The sequence below is a fragment of the Mobula hypostoma genome, chromosome 20, assembly GCF_963921235.1.
Source record: "Mobula hypostoma chromosome 20, sMobHyp1.1, whole genome shotgun sequence".
In the NCBI taxonomy this organism is placed as follows: domain Eukaryota; kingdom Metazoa; phylum Chordata; class Chondrichthyes; order Myliobatiformes; family Myliobatidae; genus Mobula; species Mobula hypostoma.
The window spans coordinates 37,256,828-37,279,039 of record NC_086116.1 but is presented as its reverse complement, the minus strand read 5'-3'; the positions used below and the strand labels follow the sequence as shown (position 1 = coordinate 37,279,039).

The 22,212-nt window shown below is 41.8% G+C and overlaps 1 protein-coding gene across 1 annotated transcript in view; it reads right to left on the bottom strand.

Annotated features, from left to right (window-relative positions):
• Positions 1-22,212, bottom strand: part of pcloa (piccolo presynaptic cytomatrix protein a) — a 385,443-nt gene that overhangs the window by 183,565 nt on the left and 179,666 nt on the right. Inside the window, exons 6-8 of the mRNA XM_063073096.1 lie at positions 15,980-18,107; positions 10,326-10,462; positions 2,181-2,262 (exon numbers count right to left, since the gene is read on the bottom strand). Of these exons, the coding sequence (XP_062929166.1) occupies positions 2,181-2,262; positions 10,326-10,462; positions 15,980-18,107 (2,347 nt within the window). The remainder of the gene's footprint in view (positions 1-2,180; positions 2,263-10,325; positions 10,463-15,979; positions 18,108-22,212) is intronic.

Below are 22,212 nucleotides of genomic sequence, written 5' to 3'. Positions count from 1 at the left end.
CACACATAAGACTGCTTACCAAGTTAAGAGCCCATGGTATTACAGGAAAGTTGCTAATATGGTTAGAGTATTGGCTGATTGGTAGGAGGCAGTGAGTGGGGATAAAAGGAGCCTTTTCTGGTTGGCTGCCAGTGACTAGTGGTGTTCCGCAGGGGTTGGTGTTGGGACCGCTTCTTTTTATGCTGTATAACAATCATTTAGATTTAGATGATGGAATAGATAGCTTCGTTGCCAAGTTTGCAGATGATACAAGGATTGGTGGAGGGGCAGGTAGTGTTGAGGAAACAGGTGGGATGCAGAAGGATATAGACAGATTGTATGTGGTGACATGTATGTCCTCTGATAATAAATTTTACTTTGAACTTCACTACTGACTCAACCTGCTTTCAGGAATCTTGCATGAGGACTCCCTAGTCCCTTTCCATCACCAATTTCTGAATTCACTCCCAATTTAGAAAATAGTCTGTGCCCTTATTCCTTCCACCAAGGTGCATGGCAGTTCACTTCCCTATACTATATTCCTTTTGCCACTTCTCCCAATCTCCCAATCTGTCCAAGTTCTTCTGCAGACTCCCTGCTTCCTCAACGGTACTTGCCCCTCCACCTGTCTTTGTATCATCAGCAAACTTGGCCCCAAAGCCATCAACTCTGTCATCAAAATCATTAACATATAATGTGAAATGTACTGGTCCCAACACAGACTTCTGCAGAACACCATTAGTCACCTACAGCCAACCACAAAAGGCCCTAAACTTTTCTTTATCATATATTTATACAAATTTCCTTTTGAATGCCAAATAAGATGCACCAACCTTATCTGCTGGCAGTGCACCAGATTATAATCGCATGCTACACATAAAGGCTTTCCTCATCTGCTATTAATTCTCTTACTCTTTAGTTTATAGTTGTACCTTCTCGGCCACTAATGGAAGCATGCTGCCACGATTTATTCTGTCAAAACCATTTCATCTCCTTTGAGAAATCATCCCCCCGCCCCCCCCAATCCTTCCCTTCTCCGCAAAAGTCCCAGCGCCTCCCTGTAATGTGAACCTTCCTCACCAGGACCACCTGGACCGTCTCCTCTGGACCCTCTCCAATTCCTCCACTCCTTTTGTATAATCAAAGTCACCAAACTGTAGACAGGACCCCAGCTGAGGCCGGGTCAGTCTTTTATAATGATTTGTGAAGTCATTGTCCAACATCTCTTTCTTTCTGAGATTCTTTAACAACATTTTCCCCTTCTTCTTTCTACCCAAGACGCATCACCTCTTAAACTCCATTTGCCCATTCCACAAACTTATTTATATGCTGCTGTAATTTATCACAATTTTTCCTCATCATCTATAAATTCCCAACTGTTGTTTCTAAATTACAAAGTCCAAGTTAGTGATAAAGCCAAAAATAAATCAATACTCCTAACAGGTTGCTGGGGAACACCACTATTCCCCTTTTCCAATCTGAAAGACAAGCATTAAACACTACGCTATTAATTGTCTTTCCTCTCAGTTCAGAAGAAGAGTCTCGGCCCAAAATGTCAACTGTTTATTCACTTCCGTAGAGGCTGCCAGGCCTACTGAGTTCCTCCAGCATTTTGTGCGTGTTGCTTCGGATTTCCAGCTTCTGCATAATTTCTCATGTTTGCTATTTATTATCTGTTTCTCAGTTAACTTACTTCCCATTCTGCCCTGTCCTTCAGAATTAGCTGCATGGAATAGTAGTTTTCTAGAAGTACATAAAGATTGTATTATCTCATCAACTCTATCCAAGCATGGCAACTACTGAGTCTTTGATTAGATTACACATGGAAAACTGAGCCTAGAGCAGAGGCTCCCAAACTTATTTATACCATGGACCAATACTATTAAGTAAGGTGTCCTTGGATCTCAGGTTGGAAACCTCTGCCTTAGAGGAAAGATTTTCAAACATTATGCATGTTTAAATTAATCCAGAATCTATTGACGTATATGCAACTTATAGGATGAAGAGTGTCAACCATCAGCAAAACAGTTATGTTGATAAATTCAGGTCAATGCTATCACCAGATTTATCATGCTCAGTATGGTTCACCTTAAATGCAGCCAATGTTGCAGCAATCAGCAGGAGTACACACAGGTGGGAAGGGTATCGACACAAAAGACACACTGAGAGTGGGCTGGGTGGAGGGGGTATAATTCTGTTACCTGAGATCGTCTGGTCTTTTACATCCCTTTGAACTTTGACCCGGGAGTGGGGAAAGTTGAACAGAACAGGCTTCCCACTAACCTGCAGAATAATATTTGGAAAGTTATGCTTTAATACATTTCTCTTGAAATAGCAAAAGAATATTTTGGGAGAACGCTTGGCATATCAGAAAGAAATATACAAACAGATATCCACAACAGAACTGCAACTAAAGATGTAAAAGTCAATAAAGTATGGAGTTCAGTCAACTCTGGAAACAGGGACACTTCAATACATAACTGATTTCAACTGCAGACAAATCAAATATTCTTCTGTACAAAATCACTTTACAAACATTGTATTGAACAGTAACCCTAACCCTGAAACAGTTGTGAAAATGTGGGAAGCGAATGTTAAGAATGGGAATCCATTTGCTTGTGCTTTGGTGTAACTTACGTTTAACAGCCCATCTGTACTCACCTTAGGCAATGTTCCTGCACCTACTGGGAAACTAGCTCAGGAATATCCAGGCACAGTTCACTGTAATATATCTGTCATTTGCCCTGCATCAGATGTGCATCCAGCGAAATCGTTTTGTGCCTGGCAGGCGCTTTCTCCCATCATCAACAGAAAATGCCTTTAAAAAGGAATAACCTTTGAATTGTATTTATAACTCTCTGTAAGTAAGAGCAACCTCCTCTGCAAGTTGGCACCGAGGTTCCAATTAAAGGCTCCCCATGGGAACATTGTTTTTATCCTCAGCCTCTGTCAAACTCATTTTTCTGTGCCCTGTCTGTATTCGCATGAACCACTGATAAAAATAGAATCTTCTCTAAGTAATGTACCTTGGTGCTGTTGTTGATTTCTGATCACCCTATACCTTGCAGTGGTCTGCAACTACTCATAGTCCAGTCACCATAAGACATTGGAGCAGAATTAGGCTATTCAATCCATTGAGTCTGCACCACCATTCCATTGCGACTGATCCCCGATCCCACTCAGCCCCGCACACCTGCCTTCTCTCAATGTCCTTTTATGTCCTGATCAATCAGGAAATAATCAACTTACTCCTTAAATACACACACAGACTTGGCCTCCACCACCATTCTGTGGCAGAGCGATTCACTACTCTCTGGCTGAAAAAATTCCTTCTTACCTCTCCTCTAAAAGGCTGCCCCACAATCTTGAGGCTGTGCCCTCTAGTTCTGGATACCCCCACCACAGGAAACATCCCCTCCACATCCACCCTATCTAGTCCTTTCAACATTTGGTAGGTTTCAATGAGATCCCCATGCATTCTTCTAAATTCTAGTGAGTACAGGCCCAAAGCTGCCAAACGTTCCTCATATGTTAACCCCTTCAATCCCAGAATCATCCTTGTGAATCTCCTCTGGACTCTCTCCATTGACAACACATCCTTTCTATGATAAGGGGTCTAAAACTGTTGACAATACTCCAAGTGCAGCCTAACTAGTGTTTTATAAAGCCTCAGTATTATCTCCTTGTGTTTATATTCTATTCCCCTTGTAGTAAGTGCCAGCATCCTATGGCAGGAGTCCAGCTCCACAAGAGGTCACTGTGGCCTCCTGCTGTTTCCCCCCTCCCAATTCCCCTCAGCTTCATGGCCCTTTCCATGCTACAGGCAGAGGGCATTGTAAATTCACCCCTATATCTTTAACAGATTTCAAGCAGCTTTCTGACTTTTGGTAATCACTTGAATCTTCATGGTACAGAGGGCTATAGACCAAGTGTTGGTTAATATAAACATCATTCATTTAAATATCAATCAGTCTCTAGAAAATAACTCACTGCAATTTAAAATGGAAATGATTATTCTGCTTTGAAATTCTATGTTGTTCCAGTCATTACCGGTCAAGGTGGCGTCTGCGTACAACACTCTTTTGGTTGCTCTGCCCCAGAAGGCTGTGGAGGCCAAGTCTCTGGATGCTTTCAAGAAAGAGATGGATAGAGCTCTTAAAGATAGTGGAATCAAAGTTTATGGGGATAAGACAGGAACTGGATACTGATTGTGGATGATCAGCCATGATCACAGTGAATGGTGGTGCTGGCTCGAAGGGCCGAATGGCCTACTCCTGCACCTATTGTCTATTGTCTATTGACATCTTCTGGATAGATCATGAAACCATATATTTCACTTCTTTTATGTCTTTTATGTTTGTTTTTTTTTGTCTTTAATGTGATTCTGGAACTGTTGGAGCCACTGGTTTGCAGTTTGGAGATCGTCTGGGTGTTCCAGCATTCTGTGGCCTCGGAGAGGATTCTGGGACAAAGAATCAGCATGTGCACGCTTCGTGGCGAGAAAGCTGTGGGATGGGGTATGTGCCGATGTTTGACTCCATTTCACCGATTAACGCTTCCAATGTTCGCCAATTAAGGTGACGAAAGGGAGATTGAAACATCGAGGCAAATGTATAAGTTTGGAGGTCATTCGGGTGTTTCAGCGCTCTTCGAACTCCGAGAGGACTCCGGGGGACAAAGGTAGTGTGAGTGAATTTCATGGTGAGAAAGCTGTGGGACGGGGTGTGAGCTGTTTGACTCCATTTTGCCGATTAAAGCTTCCATTGTTCACCGATCAAAGCGACGACAGAGATTGAAACAGCGAAGTGAGTGCCGGATGCCTGCTTTTTGATCACTGGGAATTGCTCTGCGACCTGAGAGGGGAGAGCCTGCTGCCGTGCCTGGAGAATGTTATCCAGGTGTTTTGCATTTCGGATATGGACTTTTATCTTTCAGTCTTATAGTTTTTTATACTCTGTGATTTTCACCCAATCTTTCTCATTTTTTTGTGTGCAGGGGAGGGGGATGGGGGGGCGCGACGTGCCTGTTATATTTTGATTGTTTTCTTGTGTGGGGTGGGGAGCATTTCGGGGAGTTGATGATTGTGCTGTTGTTCTTTTTCTGTCTCGGTTTTGTGACTATCCGTAGAAGATGAGTTCCAGAGTTGCACACTTTGATAATAAATAAACCTTTTTATACCTTTTAAAGTGGGCAGTCGTTTTGTCTTTGAACAAACTGGTGTGAAATATTGTCATCTGATTTTTATTTGCTCCTACATGGATATTCTCACCACATCTATAAATGTCAAAGGATATTCACCAGGCCCGATAGAGACCTCACTACACCTACCAGGCTCGATAGAAATCTCACTACACCTACCAGGCTCGATAGAAATCTCACTACACCTACCAGGCTCGATAGAAACCTCACCACACCTACCAGGCTCGATAGAAATCTCACCACACCTACCAGGCTCGATAGAAATCTCACCACACCTACCAGGCTCGATAGAAGTCTCACCACACCTACCAGGCTCGATAGAAGTCTCACCACACCTACCAGGCTCGATAGAAGTCTCACCACACCTACCAGGCTCGATAGAAGTCTCACCACACCTACCAGGCTCGATAGAAGTCTCACCACACCTACCAGGCTCGATAGAAGTCTCACCACACCTACCAGGCTCGATAGAAGTCTCACCACACCTACCAGGCTCGATAGAAATCTCACCACACCTACCAGGCTCGATAGAAATCTCTCTACACCTACCAGGCTCGATAGAAATCTCACCACACCTACCAGGCTCGATAGAAATCTCACCACACCTACCAGGCTCGATAGAAATCTCACCACACCTACCAGGCTCGATAGAAATCTCACCACACCTACCAGGCTCGATAGAAGTCTCACCACACCTACCAGGCTCGATAGAAATCTCACCACACCTACCAGGCTCGATAGAAGTCTCACCACACCTACCAGGCTCGATAGAAATCTCTCTACACCTACCAGGCTCGATAGAAATCTCACCACACCTACCAGGCTCGATAGAAATCTCTCTACACCTACCAGGCTCGATAGAAATCTCACTACACCTACCAGGCTTGATGGATATTCATCAGGCTCGATAGATACTCTCACTACATCTGTAAGGCTGAATGTGGGTGGATTTTCCGTGGGAATTAGGAATTTAACTAGAGAATATATTGAAAATGAAGGCTTTGTTTAGGGTTAACCCCCCTGTAGTAGGTTGTGATATCTTTCTGCAGTAATTACAGCCTTATTGAATCCACTCTTGCATTGTGGATGTCACTGCAAGCTGTTTCTCAGCATTTCATTCTGAAATAAGCAGTTTGGTGCATCTGATGCGACAGCAGGTAAGAGGCAAGAAGGGTGATACTAGAAAGGGTTAGAACTGCAAGTAAATGACCTGAAAGGCTCTCCTGCGCTTTTCAGAACTTTTGTTTCCCAAAATAACCGTTATTTTACAAACTGGTGTAGAGATGTTTGTATATCTATTCCTCAGGGAGGGCAGAGGAGTTTGTCTGCATGGACTTTAGTAAAGCATTCGAAAAGCTCCCTCGTAGTAGACTGGTCCAGAAGATTGAGTGACAAGGGATGCACAGCAAGTTAGAAAGTTGAACATGGAAGAGTATAACACAGGAATGGGCCCTTCAGCCTAGGAGTCCATGATGAACATAATGCCAAATTAAACTAGTCCCTACTGCCTGCAAATGACTCACGTCCCTCCATTCCCTGTGTTTTCATTTTATCCGTGTTGGTAAATTGCCTACAATATTGGCTCTGACTCTGTTGTTGGTAACATATATGTACATATATCAATGATTTGGCTGAACGTGTAAGTAGTCTGATTTCAAAGCTGTCTAACAACATGAACAGTGGATAATGAGGAAGGTTGTTAACTGACGGAAACAGACGAGTTACAAACTTGGGCAGAGAAGTGGCAGATGGTGTTTAATCCCATTAAGTGTCAGGTGATGCATTGTGAGAGGTCAGATTCATGAGGAAGGTATAGAGTAAATAGCCAATTCGTAAAGAGCACTGATATACAGAGGGATGTTAGATGTAAGTTGATAATAACTCACTGAGGACAAATGTAAGAGGAAAGTACATTGTAACCGGTATAACCCTTAGCAGCTGATGTAGAGAGCAAAATTAGGGTGAAAGTCCTTAGCTCAATGAAAATGGCAGCACATGCATAGAACAGGAAAGAAAGCATATGACATACTTGCCTTTATGGGTGGGACACTGTGTATTAGAATTTGGAAAGTTCTGTTGTCAATTCATTTGGCAACATTTGGAGTATTCAGTTCTGGTATCTACACTATCGGAAGGATGTGGAGGCTTTGGAGAGGGTGGAGAATAGGTTCACCAGGATACTGCCTGGAGTGGAGTATATTAATTATAAAGAGAGATTGGACATGGATTGTTCTCTCTAAAGCATCAGAAGCTGAGGGGGTGATCTCAGGGAATATATACAATCATGAGAGACATGGATGGAGTAGATAGCCAGAGTCTATATCAGGGTGGAAATGAAAAGTACTTCTTGGAACCTATCTATAATTACAAAAGAGGGGGGTGTCAGTGGTCAAAACAAATACTGAGGTAGATAATTCCCTGGTGACTGACCAAGTATGTCTCAGGCCATTATAGGAAAGGAACTGCATAGCCTTGGCAGAGAAATTTGCATCTCCATTCATACCATCTGTGACTCTCCATAAGATCACCCTTCTGCATTCTATGTTCTATGGCGAGAAGTCCACAGTGTTTCCAACCTCTCCATATAACTCAAGCTCGCCAGCTTCGGAAAAACAATTGTGAATCTTTTCTGCATCTTTTCCAACATAATCACACCCTTCCAGAAATACACACGACTGTTGTTTCACTAATAGTTTGTGCAATTATACTATGGTGTCCCAACTCTTGTACACAACTCTGACTGATGAAAGTGAGTGTGCCAAATGCCTTTGTCACCACCCTTAACTGATATTAACCCTCTAGAAAACATTTAAAGCACTCATATAAATTTAAGCAATAACAACTGCATCTTCATCACAGGCAATTCCCCCAGGACCTGTTTCCACTTTGGCTTTATGGGTTCTGAAGTGGCTTGTAAAGGCACAGTACGAACTGTAGATATTTCAATAGAAGAAGCAGATGGTGAACAATGGAAGTTGGGTTAGTATATAGGACAGTTGGGTTAGTATGTGGGACAGCTGGAGAGAAGTATGTGGGACAGTTGTAGTCGTATGTGGGAGAGTTGGAGAGAAGTATATGGGACAGTGGGAGAGAAGTACATAGCACAGTTGGAGTTGTATGTGGGACAGTTGGGGAGATGTATGCTGGACAGTTTGAGTAGTATGTTAGACAGTTGGGAGAAGTATGTGGGACAGGTGGGGAGAGTATGTGGGATGTGCACTCCTATTGCTCATGCAGAACTTAGGTGTAATCTCGAAGCATGGTGTCAAGCTTATAAATACCATCCCAAATGCTTGTTTTGCACTTTGTGCCAGAGACGCCAGGAGAAAATGCTCATGCTGACCTTCTTAAAGGAGAATCTGAGCCATTCCGGAACTTTTTCTCTCCAACTTTCTGGTAACCCTCGCCCATGGCAGGGCTTGAAGCAGAGCACCTAATCCAAGGTCTGGTGTTGGGCACACGAACCTTCATTGCTTCCCTATTATAGCTTACTGAGATTAACATGGGTCTCCATTCTGATTGAGTGAGGACGTCAACCTTGGTTCACATCTCCTCCCAGTGAATTTGTAGCAATTTGTGAAGTGCATGTGGATGGTATTGTTCCAGTGCCCTGGGATGCTGCAGGTCTCAGAAGTATATAGGAGAAAAAAAGCACAAGTTGGTCTTGGTGATGACATCTGTGGACTATTCCACACAATTGTGATCTCCTCAGTGAAGAAACGGTGTACTGTCTATAGAGGGAGTGCTATGAAGAAGCACCAGATTGTTTTTAGGATGTCAGATGGGTCATACAGTGCATGGACAAGTGGACAGATCACGGAACAATATAAAGTTAAGGTTATTGTCTCATCTCTAATATTTAGAAGGCAAAAAGGTTCTTTTTTGAAAATTTTTTTACAGACCTCCTCAGGGTGGCTAAAGGGATCATGGAGTCTCAGTGGGTAGACTAGATAGGACTGACATGAGAGGTAAATTTCTCAAACTGTTGGTGATGAATCTTTGGAATCCTTTACCTTCAGGAGCTGTGGAGAGGCAGTCTCTGAGTTCACTTACATCAGAGACCAATAGGCTTCTGGACATTGGCAGAAATGAGGGATATATGGAGTGACATAAATAGTCTGAGGTTTGAAGATAAGCCAAGGTCTTGTTGAATGTCAGGGCAGGCACTTGTTCCTGCTCATATTTTTGATGTTGCATGTTCTTTAGTTTAAAAAAATATAATAAATTGTCTGACTTGTCTTTTTTTTTCTGGTTCCTGTTCCTTTCCACTGAAATGAATGGTGTTGCTGTGCCTGTGCTGGTTAGGGGGAATGGTCAAATTGTTCAGTGGAAAAGTACAGGGAAATAGCATCCCAGAACTGGACGCCAATGAGTGCAGTCAGGAAGTCACCAATGGTCACATGGTCAAAACTCACGCATGGGTGGTTGGTAGTTTTGGGGTGCAATGCTAATGGGCTCCCGAGAATTCTCACTGTTTGGATACAATATTCAAAATGGAAGAATAGCTCTGGTCACCTCACTATAGGAAGGATGTGGAAGCATTGGAAAGGGTACAGAGGAGATTTACCAGGATGCTGCCTGGTTTAGAGAGTATGCATTATGATCAGAGATTAAGGGAGCTAGGGCTTTACTCTTTGGAGAGAAGGAGGATGAGAGGAGACATGATAGATGTGTACAAGATAATAAGAGGAATAGATAGAGTGGATAGCCAGCGCCTCTTCCCCAGGGCACCACTGCTCAATACAAGAGGACATGGCTTTAAGGTAAGGGGTGGGAAGTTCAAGGGGGATATTAGAGGAAGGTTTTTTACTCAGAGAGTGGTTGGTGTGTGGAATGCACTGCCTGAGTCAGTGGTGGAGGCAGATACACTAGTGAAGTTTAAGAGACTACTAGACAGGTATATGGAGGAATCTAAGGTGGGGGCTTATATGGGAGGCAGGGTTTGAGGGTCGGCGCAACATTGTGGGCCGAAGGGCCTGTACTGTGCTGTACTGTTCTATGTTCTACGTTCTATGTTAAGAAAAGTCCATTTCTCCCACATTCTATTGTTAATTGGAAATATGATAACTAAAACAACATTTTATAATATTTAATTTATATTCATTGTTGGAAAACAGTTAAGTGTAAAATACAAGTGAATTCCTTACTTCTGTTGACTGTGGTTGAGATTGTCTGGAATGGGATAATTTCTCTGGAACTTTGCGATTTACGGCAGGTACATCTTCAAGGCGAGATTCACGTGGTTTGTCAAACCAATCTGTTTCTTCCCGACGAAGGTGGTATGCTTTGAAAATCAAAATACTGTCAGTTCTTCAAAAACGTGCAATTGGAGTTTAAGGGTGGCAGCAAACTCCGGGAGAGGATGGCATTCTTCCCGTGGCTTTATGCAGCATGCAAGCTTTCCAACAGGTTCATGCATGAATTATCACCCACAACACAAGATTATGGCAAAGCGCAAAACACAATTGCAACATTTTGTAGATTTACTAACCGGGCACTAAAGGAGGGTAAACCATGGAATATTGATACTTTTCTTAAATTTTAATGAGATTAAAGTTTTTGCATAGAAATTATTTGGGTGTCATTTGGACAAATGTCAATTCTCAGGAAGATTTTTTCTTAAGGATTGATAATAGTTATTAGTAAAATATAAACTCAAAGCAAAATTTTAAAAAATCATTCTAATCTGATGTTAGAGTCAGATAAATTGGTCAAAACAACTTTTTCGATTCAGTTACTGTCCAAAGTTTTAATAATAATTGGAATCTAGTCAGGACAACATAAATTCTGCCATAGGTTCTAGAAACATGAAATCCTTTGATTTGGAAACAAAATATAATATTCTGAATGGAGAAGGGCCAGTTAGCAAACAACTGCTAACAGTTGATATCAATTTCCATTGTCACTGATGTTGAATAAATCATTAAACGTTAGATTTTCATCCACTGATGGTGGACATGTGAGAAATTTATCCTTTACTGAGAATTATTTATCTCAGTTCTGAAAAGCTACACAACAATGTAAATTGTTTTGGGATTTGTATTTATCCGCCTGAAGCAGTAGTGTCCTTAATTAGAACATCATGTTGCTCCAAGTTTTAATGTTTCTAGTGGAATTGTTGAAACTGAAGGCCTGACACCATATTCTTTTGGTATTTTCAGTCAACAAATCTTCTCAAGAGCCAATGACCATGCTTTGAATATGTACCATATAAACCACTCAGTGGCCTTTCATTAGCTAGCAAACTCAATTTAACAAAGCTGAAAGTCTAGCCAAATTATTCAACTCACAATTGATTTCAATGAACTTAGTTTGGTTGGGTTCAGTTAATTGATTCAGTGCTGTGCATAGGCCTGTTCGATATAAAGCAAGAGAAGGAAAAAGGAAAAGAAAAGCAGCGTCAGAATAGTTAGGCTCCTCAGGTGTTACTTTATTTTTATATGATGTAGGGAACCGAGAATATTCACTGCAGTCATCTCTGATCAAGTTAACCAGCATTTTCAAACTAAAATCTGGTGATGTCATTGTTTGTATTCAGATGATAGGGAAATAGGACAGAAAGCAGACAACAGAAAGAAATTCAGAATGTCCCAAAGCAACAAATGGACTCTTTGTCAATAATTAAATCAATGAAAAATATATAAAGCATTTGTTAACTCTGGAAGATATTTCCAAAAATGGAAACAAACCTGTCTTTTTCAATCATTCAGCAAATTAGACACTTTGAGGATGGTATTTTAAGTTGCATATTTCGTCCCTCTCTAGGATGATGAACACTTTCACTAACCAAAATTTACCGCAGATGCCTTGCTAGAAGCTCAGTGAAAAATATTTATCTGTGAACCCATGCAGATTTCTGCGATCTATTTGTTTGACTTATTAGGTCTAGAATGGAATTGACAGCTTTCTTGTATAGCCAATTTCCAAATATAAAGGTAAAGCAGTTGGAAATAACTCAGTAGCATCCTGTCTTTATGGACCTCAATAAGTTACAGTTGAAAGTGATCAAACCCTACTCTTACTATTTTCTGGATTTTCTTGAATCTGTCAATGTTGAAAGGAATATGGCAGAGATAAAGACACTTCCCCATTTTTATCAACTTGTATATTAAGGAAATGATATCCTTCAGTAAAAGCCCAATATTCTAAAATTAAAAGCACTAATTTTTCTGTGGATGGACAGCAAATGGTCGTGAAAATGGTCTAGTCACAACCCCCCCCCATAAATAAATAAATAAATAATAAACGAAAACAGCAAGACGACTGCTCTTCATAAGATCATTGCAGTAACGTACACATTCACAAGAAATAGATGAATTCAGAGCACAGAATATTGAGCAGTACAGCACAAAAACAGGATTTTCAGTCCACAATGTTTTACTGAAATACTTAAACTAGTATTTAAATGTCTAACTAAACTAACCCTTCTCCCTACACAATGTCTACATCCATCTATTCTCTGCACACCCAGATTCAGATATGCTTTTCTAAGAACCTCCTAAATGCCTCTATCATATCTGCCTCCACCACCATCCTAGTCAACACATTTCAGATATCCATCACTCTATATGTAAAAAAAAAATCTTGCTCTGCATACGTAACTCCTTTGAACTTCCCTCCCCCCCACCACCTTAAATGCAAGTCCTCTGGTACTAGATATTTTGACCATGGGAAAAAAGATACCAGCTTTATTCTACCTATGACTCTCATAATCTTATAAACCTCTATCAGATCTCTCTTCAGTCTCTGCTGCCCTGGAATAAAAGCATTACAAGTTTGTCCAACCTCTCCTTATAGCTCGTGCTCTCTACTCAGGCAGCATCTTGGTTAATCTTTTCTGCACCCTCCCCAAAGCCTCAACATTCTTCTCATAAAGGGGTGACCAGAACTTTATAGTTTAAGTGGTTGGTGTTAGGACCACTTCTGTTTATGCTGTATATCAATGATTTAGATGATGGAATAGATGGCTTTGTTACCAAGTTTGCAGATGATTTGAAGATTGGTGGAGGGGCAGGTAGTGCTGCGGAAACAAGTAGGATGCAGAAGGACTTAGACAGATTAGGCAAATGGGCAAGAAAGTGGCAAATGAAATACAATGTTGGAAAATGCATGGTCATTCACTTTGGTAGTAGAAATAAATGTGCAGACTATTTTTGAAATGGGGAGAAAATCCAGGAATCTGAGATGCAGAGGGACTTGGGAGTCCTTGTGTAGAACGCCCTGAAGGTTAACTTGCAGGTTGAGTTGGTGGTGAGGAAGGCAAATGCCATGTTAGCATTTATTTCAAGTGGTCTATAATACAAGGACAGGGATGTGATGCTGAGGCTTTATAAGGCACTGGTGAGGCCTCACCTTGAGTATCGTGAACAGTTCTGAGCTCCTCATCTTAGAAAAGATGTACTGGCATTGGAGAGGGTCCAGAGGAGGTTCACAAGGATGATTCCAGGAATGAAAGGGTTATCATACAAGGAACATTTGATGGCTCTGGGTCTATACTCGCTGGAATTTAGAGGGATGAGGGGGGGATCTCATTGATACCTTTTGAATGTTGAAAGGCCTGGACACAGTAGATGTGGAAAGAATGTTTCCCATGGTGGGAGAGTCTAGGACAAGAAGGCACAGCCTTAGGATAGAGGGGCGCTCTTTCAAAACAGAGATGTGGAGAAATTTCTTTAGCCAAAGGGTGGTGAATTTGTGGAATTTGTTGCCACATGCAGCTGTGGGGGTCAGGTCATTTGGTGTATTTAATTGATAGGTTCTTGATTGGACATGGCATCAAAGGTTACGGGGAGAAGGTCTGGAACTGGGGTTGAGGAGGAGATAAAAAAAGGATCAGCCATGATTGAATAGTGAGCAGACTCGGTTGACCAGATGGCCTAATTCTGCTCCTATGTCTTATGGTCTTATGGTCTTATACAATACTCCAGATGTAGCCTAACTAGAAACTGCAACACAACTTCCTGACTCCTGAACTCAATACCTCAGCAAATAAAGGCAACCATGACATACACTTTCTTTATCACCCTCTCAAACTGTGTAGCCAATCTCAGGAAGGCATGGACTTGGAACCCAAAGCCCCTCTGTACATCAACACTGTTGAGAATCCTGCCGTTAACTGTGCACTGTACATCTACATTTCATCTCTCAAAGTGCAGCAGCTCACATTTAGCTGGATTAATCTCCATCTGCCATTTCTCCACCCATATTGGTAACTATCTCTATCCTGCTGTATCCTTCGGCAATCTACATTTCCACAATGCCAGAAACCTTTGTATCATCTGCAAACTTACTAACTCACCCATCTGATTTGCATCTAAGTCATTTTATACATATTACAAACAACAGAGTTCCCAGTTTGGATCGCTGAGGAAAATCATGAGTCACAGACCTCCATCCAGAACACGATCCATCAATCATTACCCTTTATTTTCTATGGTCAAACCAATTCTGAATCCACATGGCCATTTCACTGTGGATCCCATGCATTTTAATCTCCTGATGAGCCTTATCAACTGCCTTACTAAGGTCCACATAGATATATCCACCATTCCACCATAAATCACTCTCATCACCAGCCCGAAAATAATTAAGTTAGTAAGACATGGCTTGCCCTGCACCAAGCCACGCTGACTATCCCTAATCAGGCCATGGTTTTTTAAATACTCATAAATCCTATCCCTAAGAATCCTCTCCAGTAGTTTCCCTACCCTACTACTGACGTGAGACTCACTGGTATATACTTGCTACGATTATCCCTGTTTCCGTATTGAATAATGGAACAACTTTAGCTACTTAGTGTGGAGGATCCCTCAGAGTTGCCACACAAATTGGTAGGGTGGTTAAAAACGCGTATGTTGAGTTGGCCTTTATTAATCAGAGGACTGAGTTTAAGAGCCATGAGGTAATGTTGCAGCTCTATAAAACCCTGGTCAGACCACATGGAGTGTTGTGCTCACTTCAGGTCCTCTCATTATAAGAAGAATGTAGCAGTTTTAGACAGGCTGCTGCCTTGATTAGAGAGTAGCTCTTATGATGGTAGGTTGAGCGAGGTAGGATGAGAGGTGACTTGATAGAGCTGTACAATGTGATAGGAGGCATGGATTGAGTGGATAGCCAGAGACCTTTTCCAAGGGCAGAAATGGCTAATATGAGGGGTATAATTTGAAGGTGATTGGAAGAAAGTATAGGGGGGATGTCAGAGATAAGTGGGTGTGTGAAATGCCTTGCGAGGGGTGGTGGTAGAGGCAGATACATTAGGGAGATTTAAGAAACTCTTAGGCATGTGAATGATAGAAAGGTGGAGAATAATGTAGGGAGGAAGGGTTAGATTGATCTTAGAGTAGGTACAAAGGTTGGCACAACATTGTGGGCTGAAGGGCCTGTATTTTACAGTAGTGTTCCATACTCTATTTCTACTTGCCAGTCCTCTGGGACCTTGCCTGTGGTTGGAGAGGACATAAAGATTTTGGTCAAGGTCACAGAAATCGCATCTTTTCCCTCTCTGAATAACCTGGGGTGTATCACATCCAGCTTAATGTTCTTTAAGAGACCTCATATTTGCTCTTTTCTTATGTACTTAACTAATGTTCTAATTCCCCTACTTAGAACCCTCAGTGTAAGGAAAATTCTGAAATATTTGTAACGGTTTCAGGGTAACTTTTCTCTGCTGAAGTATACACAAATATACAACTAAAAATGGACACAGACAAGAGCAAGGGAGTATGAAAATGAACAGAAACTATGTACATGCACCTAAAGTACCTTTTGTCAGTGATAAAACAACACCTGTGTTCCGTTTTACCTTCACTGTCTGACATGGCATGTTGGAAGTCGTCCATGATGAAGGCGATATCGCGGTCGTATCCGCGGGTCCGTGACTCCTCCCTCATATGCTGCTGCACTTCTGGCAGTGAGTGGCTTGAGCCAAACTGCTCCCTGGTATCGGCTGATATTGGTGGCAATGGCCCTGCTGCTGCCCGAGCCATCCCCATGGGCTGTCCAACTGGGCTGAGAGGGCTTTCCTCCTCTGAGTTCTGGGCCACAATGGGAATTCTACCCCTACTGTGGCTGATGGGCAAACTCGACGGCTTAGTTCGTCCAGATGGAGTACTATGTACATAGGCCATATCTAATGGATCACTTTCCTGACTCTTTATCCGTAACGATGTGCTGGAAGAGTCTCTTTTAATTGACAGATCAAGTCCATAGACAGATGAGGGCCTGGACCTCGTGCCACTTGTGTAAGCTTTGTCAATGTCATCATCTAGGGTCGCCCTAATGGCCGCTCCTAGAAACTTCTGCTGGTCGCGAATATTTTTTCTCAATCCAAATGTAATGTCGTCCTGCAAAAGCCTTGCCCTGGAGCCAACCCCGGTTGCTGAAGGCATACTGCCCATATAGCTGGCATATTCCGCCTCCACGTCGCGAGCTTCCTGAATTGGCAAAAACTTGGAAATTTTGGGGTCCAGCAGCTGTTTTTTGTGTTTGCTCTGCTTTTGGTAAATGAAGGACGGGGGCAGTTGCTTGGCGGCCTGTTTTTCCAGAGTTAGCCTGCTAATGCTGTACTTCTCAGATTTCGCAAAGTGCCTGTAGCTGCTGTCTCCATGGTAATAGTGAGGGAGGCCAGAAAGATGTTCTAAACCTTCCGTACCCCTGCGAAACTCCTGTTTTATTTGTTGCTTCAAAAGCTTCAGCTCATAAGGATCCTCCATGGAGTCCTCTTCTACCTTCCCATAGGAGTGTAACCGGCTGGATGCCTGCAGTGTCCCAATGAAGTCCTTCACATCTCCAGCTCTGCGTGCTTCACTGGCATGGAGAAGTCGCTCACTTTTTTGTACTTCCTTCTGTAAATTGTGAAGATTAAAACCAGCGGTAAGGGAACTCGACCCTTTAGTGAGTTCGCCAATATCATCCAGCAGGACGTAGTTCCTGGATGCATGGGGGTCTAGATCTGTATAATAGGAATCTGCAGAAATGCTTGACATTGGACTACTTGCAATTGCCCCTCTTTCATCCAAGCCTAGCCTATGGTCTAAACTGCTGTATTTACTACTCAGATGAGGAACTGCATATGTCGTGTCTGTAGAAGTGGAGGCCAGCAGAATGGGCTGATTGTGGATCACCTCATAGTGTGTGGTAATTTTTGGTTCAAGATCAGCAAGTGTACTCTGCCTGGGTTTCTGCTGAATTATCACTGATGAATGGGGGTAGGCTGTGGACTGGCCTTGGGCAGCAGGAGACTGCTGTTGTTGGTAGGTAATGGTGGGCACTGCTTGATATGTAGGCTGTGTTTGATAGGGAGAGGCCTGCTGATGGTATAATGCCTGCTGCTGGTACTGTGTTTGGGCTTGTGTCACTGTTGGGGTGGAGTACTGGTACTGCGTATAACGGCTGGGAGTGGTCGCATACTGAGCTTGAGACTGGGTTTGAGAGGAAAGAAACTGATCATAATCAGACTGTGGTGCTGTTCGGGGCCTTTCTAATCCACGTTGTCCATCCATTCTGGTATCCCTGATGTTGCTCACTTCACTGTCTGACATGTAATCTCGTTCCTCAGCCACACCCTGCAAATATGCTCGCTCCCTCTTCTCACGCTCCTTCAGCAAAGCTTCTTTTCTTCGATTAATGCCCATTTCTAAATATCGTAACTTGGCATCAATTTCTTTCTCTTCTTCGTCCAGCTCTGCCTGTTTCTTCCGGAGTTTCGAGGACTCCCTCTCCACAAGCTCCAATTCCCTGTCGATGTCCTGGAGGATTTTAGCTCTGGCCATGGTGTTTGTCCTACAGACTCGCCTACGGGAGACAGAGCCCGCGCTGGAGAACGTCACCTGACTCCCAGGAGCACCAACCTCCTCTGGAGGGGGGTTGGGAAGAGTTCGCTTCACCTTTTTCTGCGTACCCACTGGAGTGATATTTTGAGAACTTTTGGCCTGTAATCAGAGCAAACAACACAAATGAATAGAGCTTGCAAGGTTAGAAGCCCAGGTGCAAACATTAAGACACATGAAATGCTGTTGGGATTTTGCCAGAGATTTCACTTACAATTAAACAACATAAATTACTGTCACCCATGAGCCTCTGCTTCCCCTAAAACAATCTATCATAACATGTCTGCTATTGTATTCTCTGGGCACTGAACTCAGCAGCTTGTTGCTAAAATTAGTCACTGAATTGGTATGGATCCTCGTATCTCCAGTTCTTAGGGCAATGGGGGAGAACATGTTTGGTTGGCTTGTGAAATTCATGCTACAGAATATGCATGGGGTTTGAAAATTCAGATATTTCAGTTTCAGCCCCTTTGATCATTTTAGGCTCAACTGCATTTTTTTTACATTTGATCTGTGCAGCAAGGTCAGGATTTTAAAATAAAAACGTCAACCTAGAAGTATGTCAACTTCTGCTCTCTAGTCAGGACAAATAATTTGAAATTAGCAGTAATAAGATTAACATAGGACCATAAAATATAGGAGCAGAATTAGGCCATTTGGCTCATTGAGTCTGCTGCACCATTTCATCATGGGTGATCCATTTCCCGCTCAGCCTGCCTTCTCCTTGTATCCCTTCATGCCCTGACTAATCAAGAATCTACCAAGCTCGGCTTTAACTATACTCAATGACTTGGCCTCCACAGTCGCCTGTGGCAACGAATTCCACGTATTCACCACTCTCTGGCTAAAGAAATTCCTCCTCATCTCCATTCTAAATGGACATCCATCTATTCTGAGGACGTGTCTTCTGGTCTTAAACGCCCCCATTTTCGAAAACATCCTCTCCACATCCACTCCATGGAGGTCTTTCAACATTTGTTAGATCTCAATAAGGTCCCCCCCACAATTCTTCTGAATTCCAATGAGTACAGGCCTAGAGCCATCAGACCTTTCACAGGATAAACTTCTCAATCCCAGAATCATTTTCATGAACCTCATTTGAATCCTCTCATAAATCCTATCCTTAGGATTTCTCTCTAACAGCTTCAGGACCACTGATGTCTTACTGGTCTATAGTTTATCGGACTATCCCTATTTCTTTCCTTGATCAAAGGAACAATTCTCTAGAACCTCCTCTCTAGAGAGAGGAAACAAAGATCTTGGTCAAGGCCCAACAATCTCATCTCTTGCCCCTCTCAATAACCTAGGGTATATTCCATCATGCCCTGGAGACTTATCCAGCTGAACATTATTCAAGAAACCCAGCACTACCTCTTCCTTTATCTCGCTATGCCCTTGCATATTTGCAAGCTCCACGCTGATTTCATTATCTTCCACTGCCTTCTACTTGGTAAATGCTGACACAAGGTACTTGTTTAGAACCTCACCCATATCCTAGATCACCAGCAACTGCTCTGTCCTTTATGTTTGAGTGCAGCTACCTTCTCCCTAGTCATCTTCTTGCTCTTTATGTCTTGGGATTCTCTTTAATGAAGTAAAACTATTTTGCTCTTTTATTAAATTCAGAGATTCCCAATTGGGAATCCTTTTCCTGCAACCTTCCTGCAACCGCTTGCAAAATTGCAGGTACTTTGGTGTGAAATTGTTGACCATACCTCTAGTAAAACGCAATCGGGATTTCAGAATCAGAATCAGAATGTGTTGTGAAATTTGTTAACTTAGCATTTAAAATACAATTTCACTGATGTACCGTCTGTTGCTAATCATGAAATTAAAACTCCACCATGCCCCACTGCTGCAGTGGTTACCAGATACCTCACTGGACACATATAATTCAGTCAGGAGTCATCGGCTTGTTTTTCTGTTTTCAAACAATGCAATAATTTTCATCACATATTTATTTGATTTATTATTCTTAATTCAGATAAAAATGTCTAATATAAAGCTGCCATTTGCTTGCCAATGATCTGGTCTAAGAAGTTTCGTGCTAAAATCATAATGAAATAATATTGCTTGATCATCTTCTAATTCTTCACTGGGCTACAGGACTATTTATTAGTTAATAAAATATGAATGTTTCAGTGGCTGCAAATCTATTTGCAACTCCTCACATAGCTATTGATTTACATGTCACCTACTGCGTGCTTATCAATCACCCTTCTTCTTGGCCAGCAGCCTACAGGAGATTGCAGTACATATTGCTACATCTTAAGATTAAAATTTTGCTTGGGAACAAAATGATTGATGCTCTAAACAGCAATTATCTTCTACACTGATGAACAACGAATAACAATCTGTTGTGACTAAACTTGTCATTTTTCTACAGAAGTACTATTGTCTATTGTAGCATTATATAACATCGAGAAAGCAGCAATCGACTTCATGAGAAAACCTCAAGACATTGTACAAAGTAATTACATGTGCTAGGAATGCATTGGCTGCGCTGTGAAACAGTGGCTTCATTTTAAATGTGAATTGTCATTTTAGTGATTCAGTCTGGTGAATTGGATTAACCATAATCAATAATTAACTACACATATAGCATTAGCAGTTCCAACTCAGTTAATGACTCCAGAGCCTAGCAATTATACCAAAATGCAGGAACATTTTTAAGTGATTACCAACAAAATTGTGATAAAACAAGTCGTTTTAAAAATACTTACAATAGATATGCGCTGACTTTCTTTAACACATGCATGTTATTCAAAAACACGAATAATATTATAATATGGATAAAGTAACAGTTTACCAGCAGTAAACATACCATATCTAGACAGCAATATAACAGGTGATCCAATGGTTTTCATTACTTAATGTTTACCTCTACCCTCCCAACTTCCCCACTGCTCCCTGCTTTGGAGGTTCAGGCTCTGTGTTGCCTTCCAACTGAGTGGAGAGGACAGAGTGTTTCTTTCAGAGAGTCTGACACTTAGCAGATGCTGAGAAATGGGCTCAGTCCCATTCAGTGACTCAGCACAAGGGCACACCAACCATTATCAAGCAACGTCAGTATTTATCTTCTGACATGCCCATTCCAAAATGAATAATTGCTGAGCAGTTGCAAAAAATAACCTTGTATATCTAAATAATTCACAGCCTAAGAGATATATTATGTATCTTATAAAATAGCTAGAGGATGAGAAGAAATATTTGAAGGCTTGATGATTATCCAAAAAAAAATAGTGCTTCAGTAACAAACAAGAGAAAATCTGCAGATGCTGGAAACTCAAGCAACACACATAAAATGCTGGAGGAACTCAGCAGGCCGGGCAGCATCTATGAAAAGAGTACAGTCAATATTTTGTGCTGAGACCCTTCATCAGGACTGTTGAAGGGTCTCAGTCCGAAACACTTTTCCATAGATGCTGCCTGGCCTGATGAGTTCCTCCAGCATTTGGTATGTGTTGCTAGTGCTTCAGTAAGATTGTTTTGAAATTCCTTTTCAAAATTCACTATTTTCATTAATCCCTCCTGGATTTCTATAGTCTAAGATTTTTTTCGTTTGAATTTTTAAAAGGCATTCTGTTGGCTATGAATTTGTCAATCAATTGAAGCTTTTATTTAATTCATCAAGTATTATCAATGAATTAATATAGATACAAGATGCTACTGTTCGTTCTGGGTAAGATTGTCTAACGGAAAATTAAATAGAATCAGAACCAATTTTGGAAAATGAAATGAGACAAAAAATGTTTGAAGGCTGACAGATGGCAAAGGAATGCTTCACTTGTGGTAAGTGAAGGAGTTTCTGTAAATAGATTATGGCTCCTAACTGCGTTGAGCAAACATCTGCAAGAGATCATTACACCATTAGATGGATCAGATAATGTACACAGCATCAAAGTTTTATTATATATGTTTGAAGCGATAATTCATAATGTAGAGGGGAAAGAATGCACTTGCTTAACTCTAGTCCTTACAGGATCTGTTTCAGGACGGTTACTAAAACATTAATCTCCAGATTGTTACCTGAGCCACATGCAAACTGGCACAGGGTTAATAGATCAGAGAGTTAAACACGTGACTCAAAGACTGGCGTGGGAGAAGTAGATTTGAATTTGTGGCAATTGGCACCAATACTGATGATGGAAGGAGCTGTTTCAATGAGATGGGCTCCACCTGAATCATAGTGGTACCAGGGTCCTAG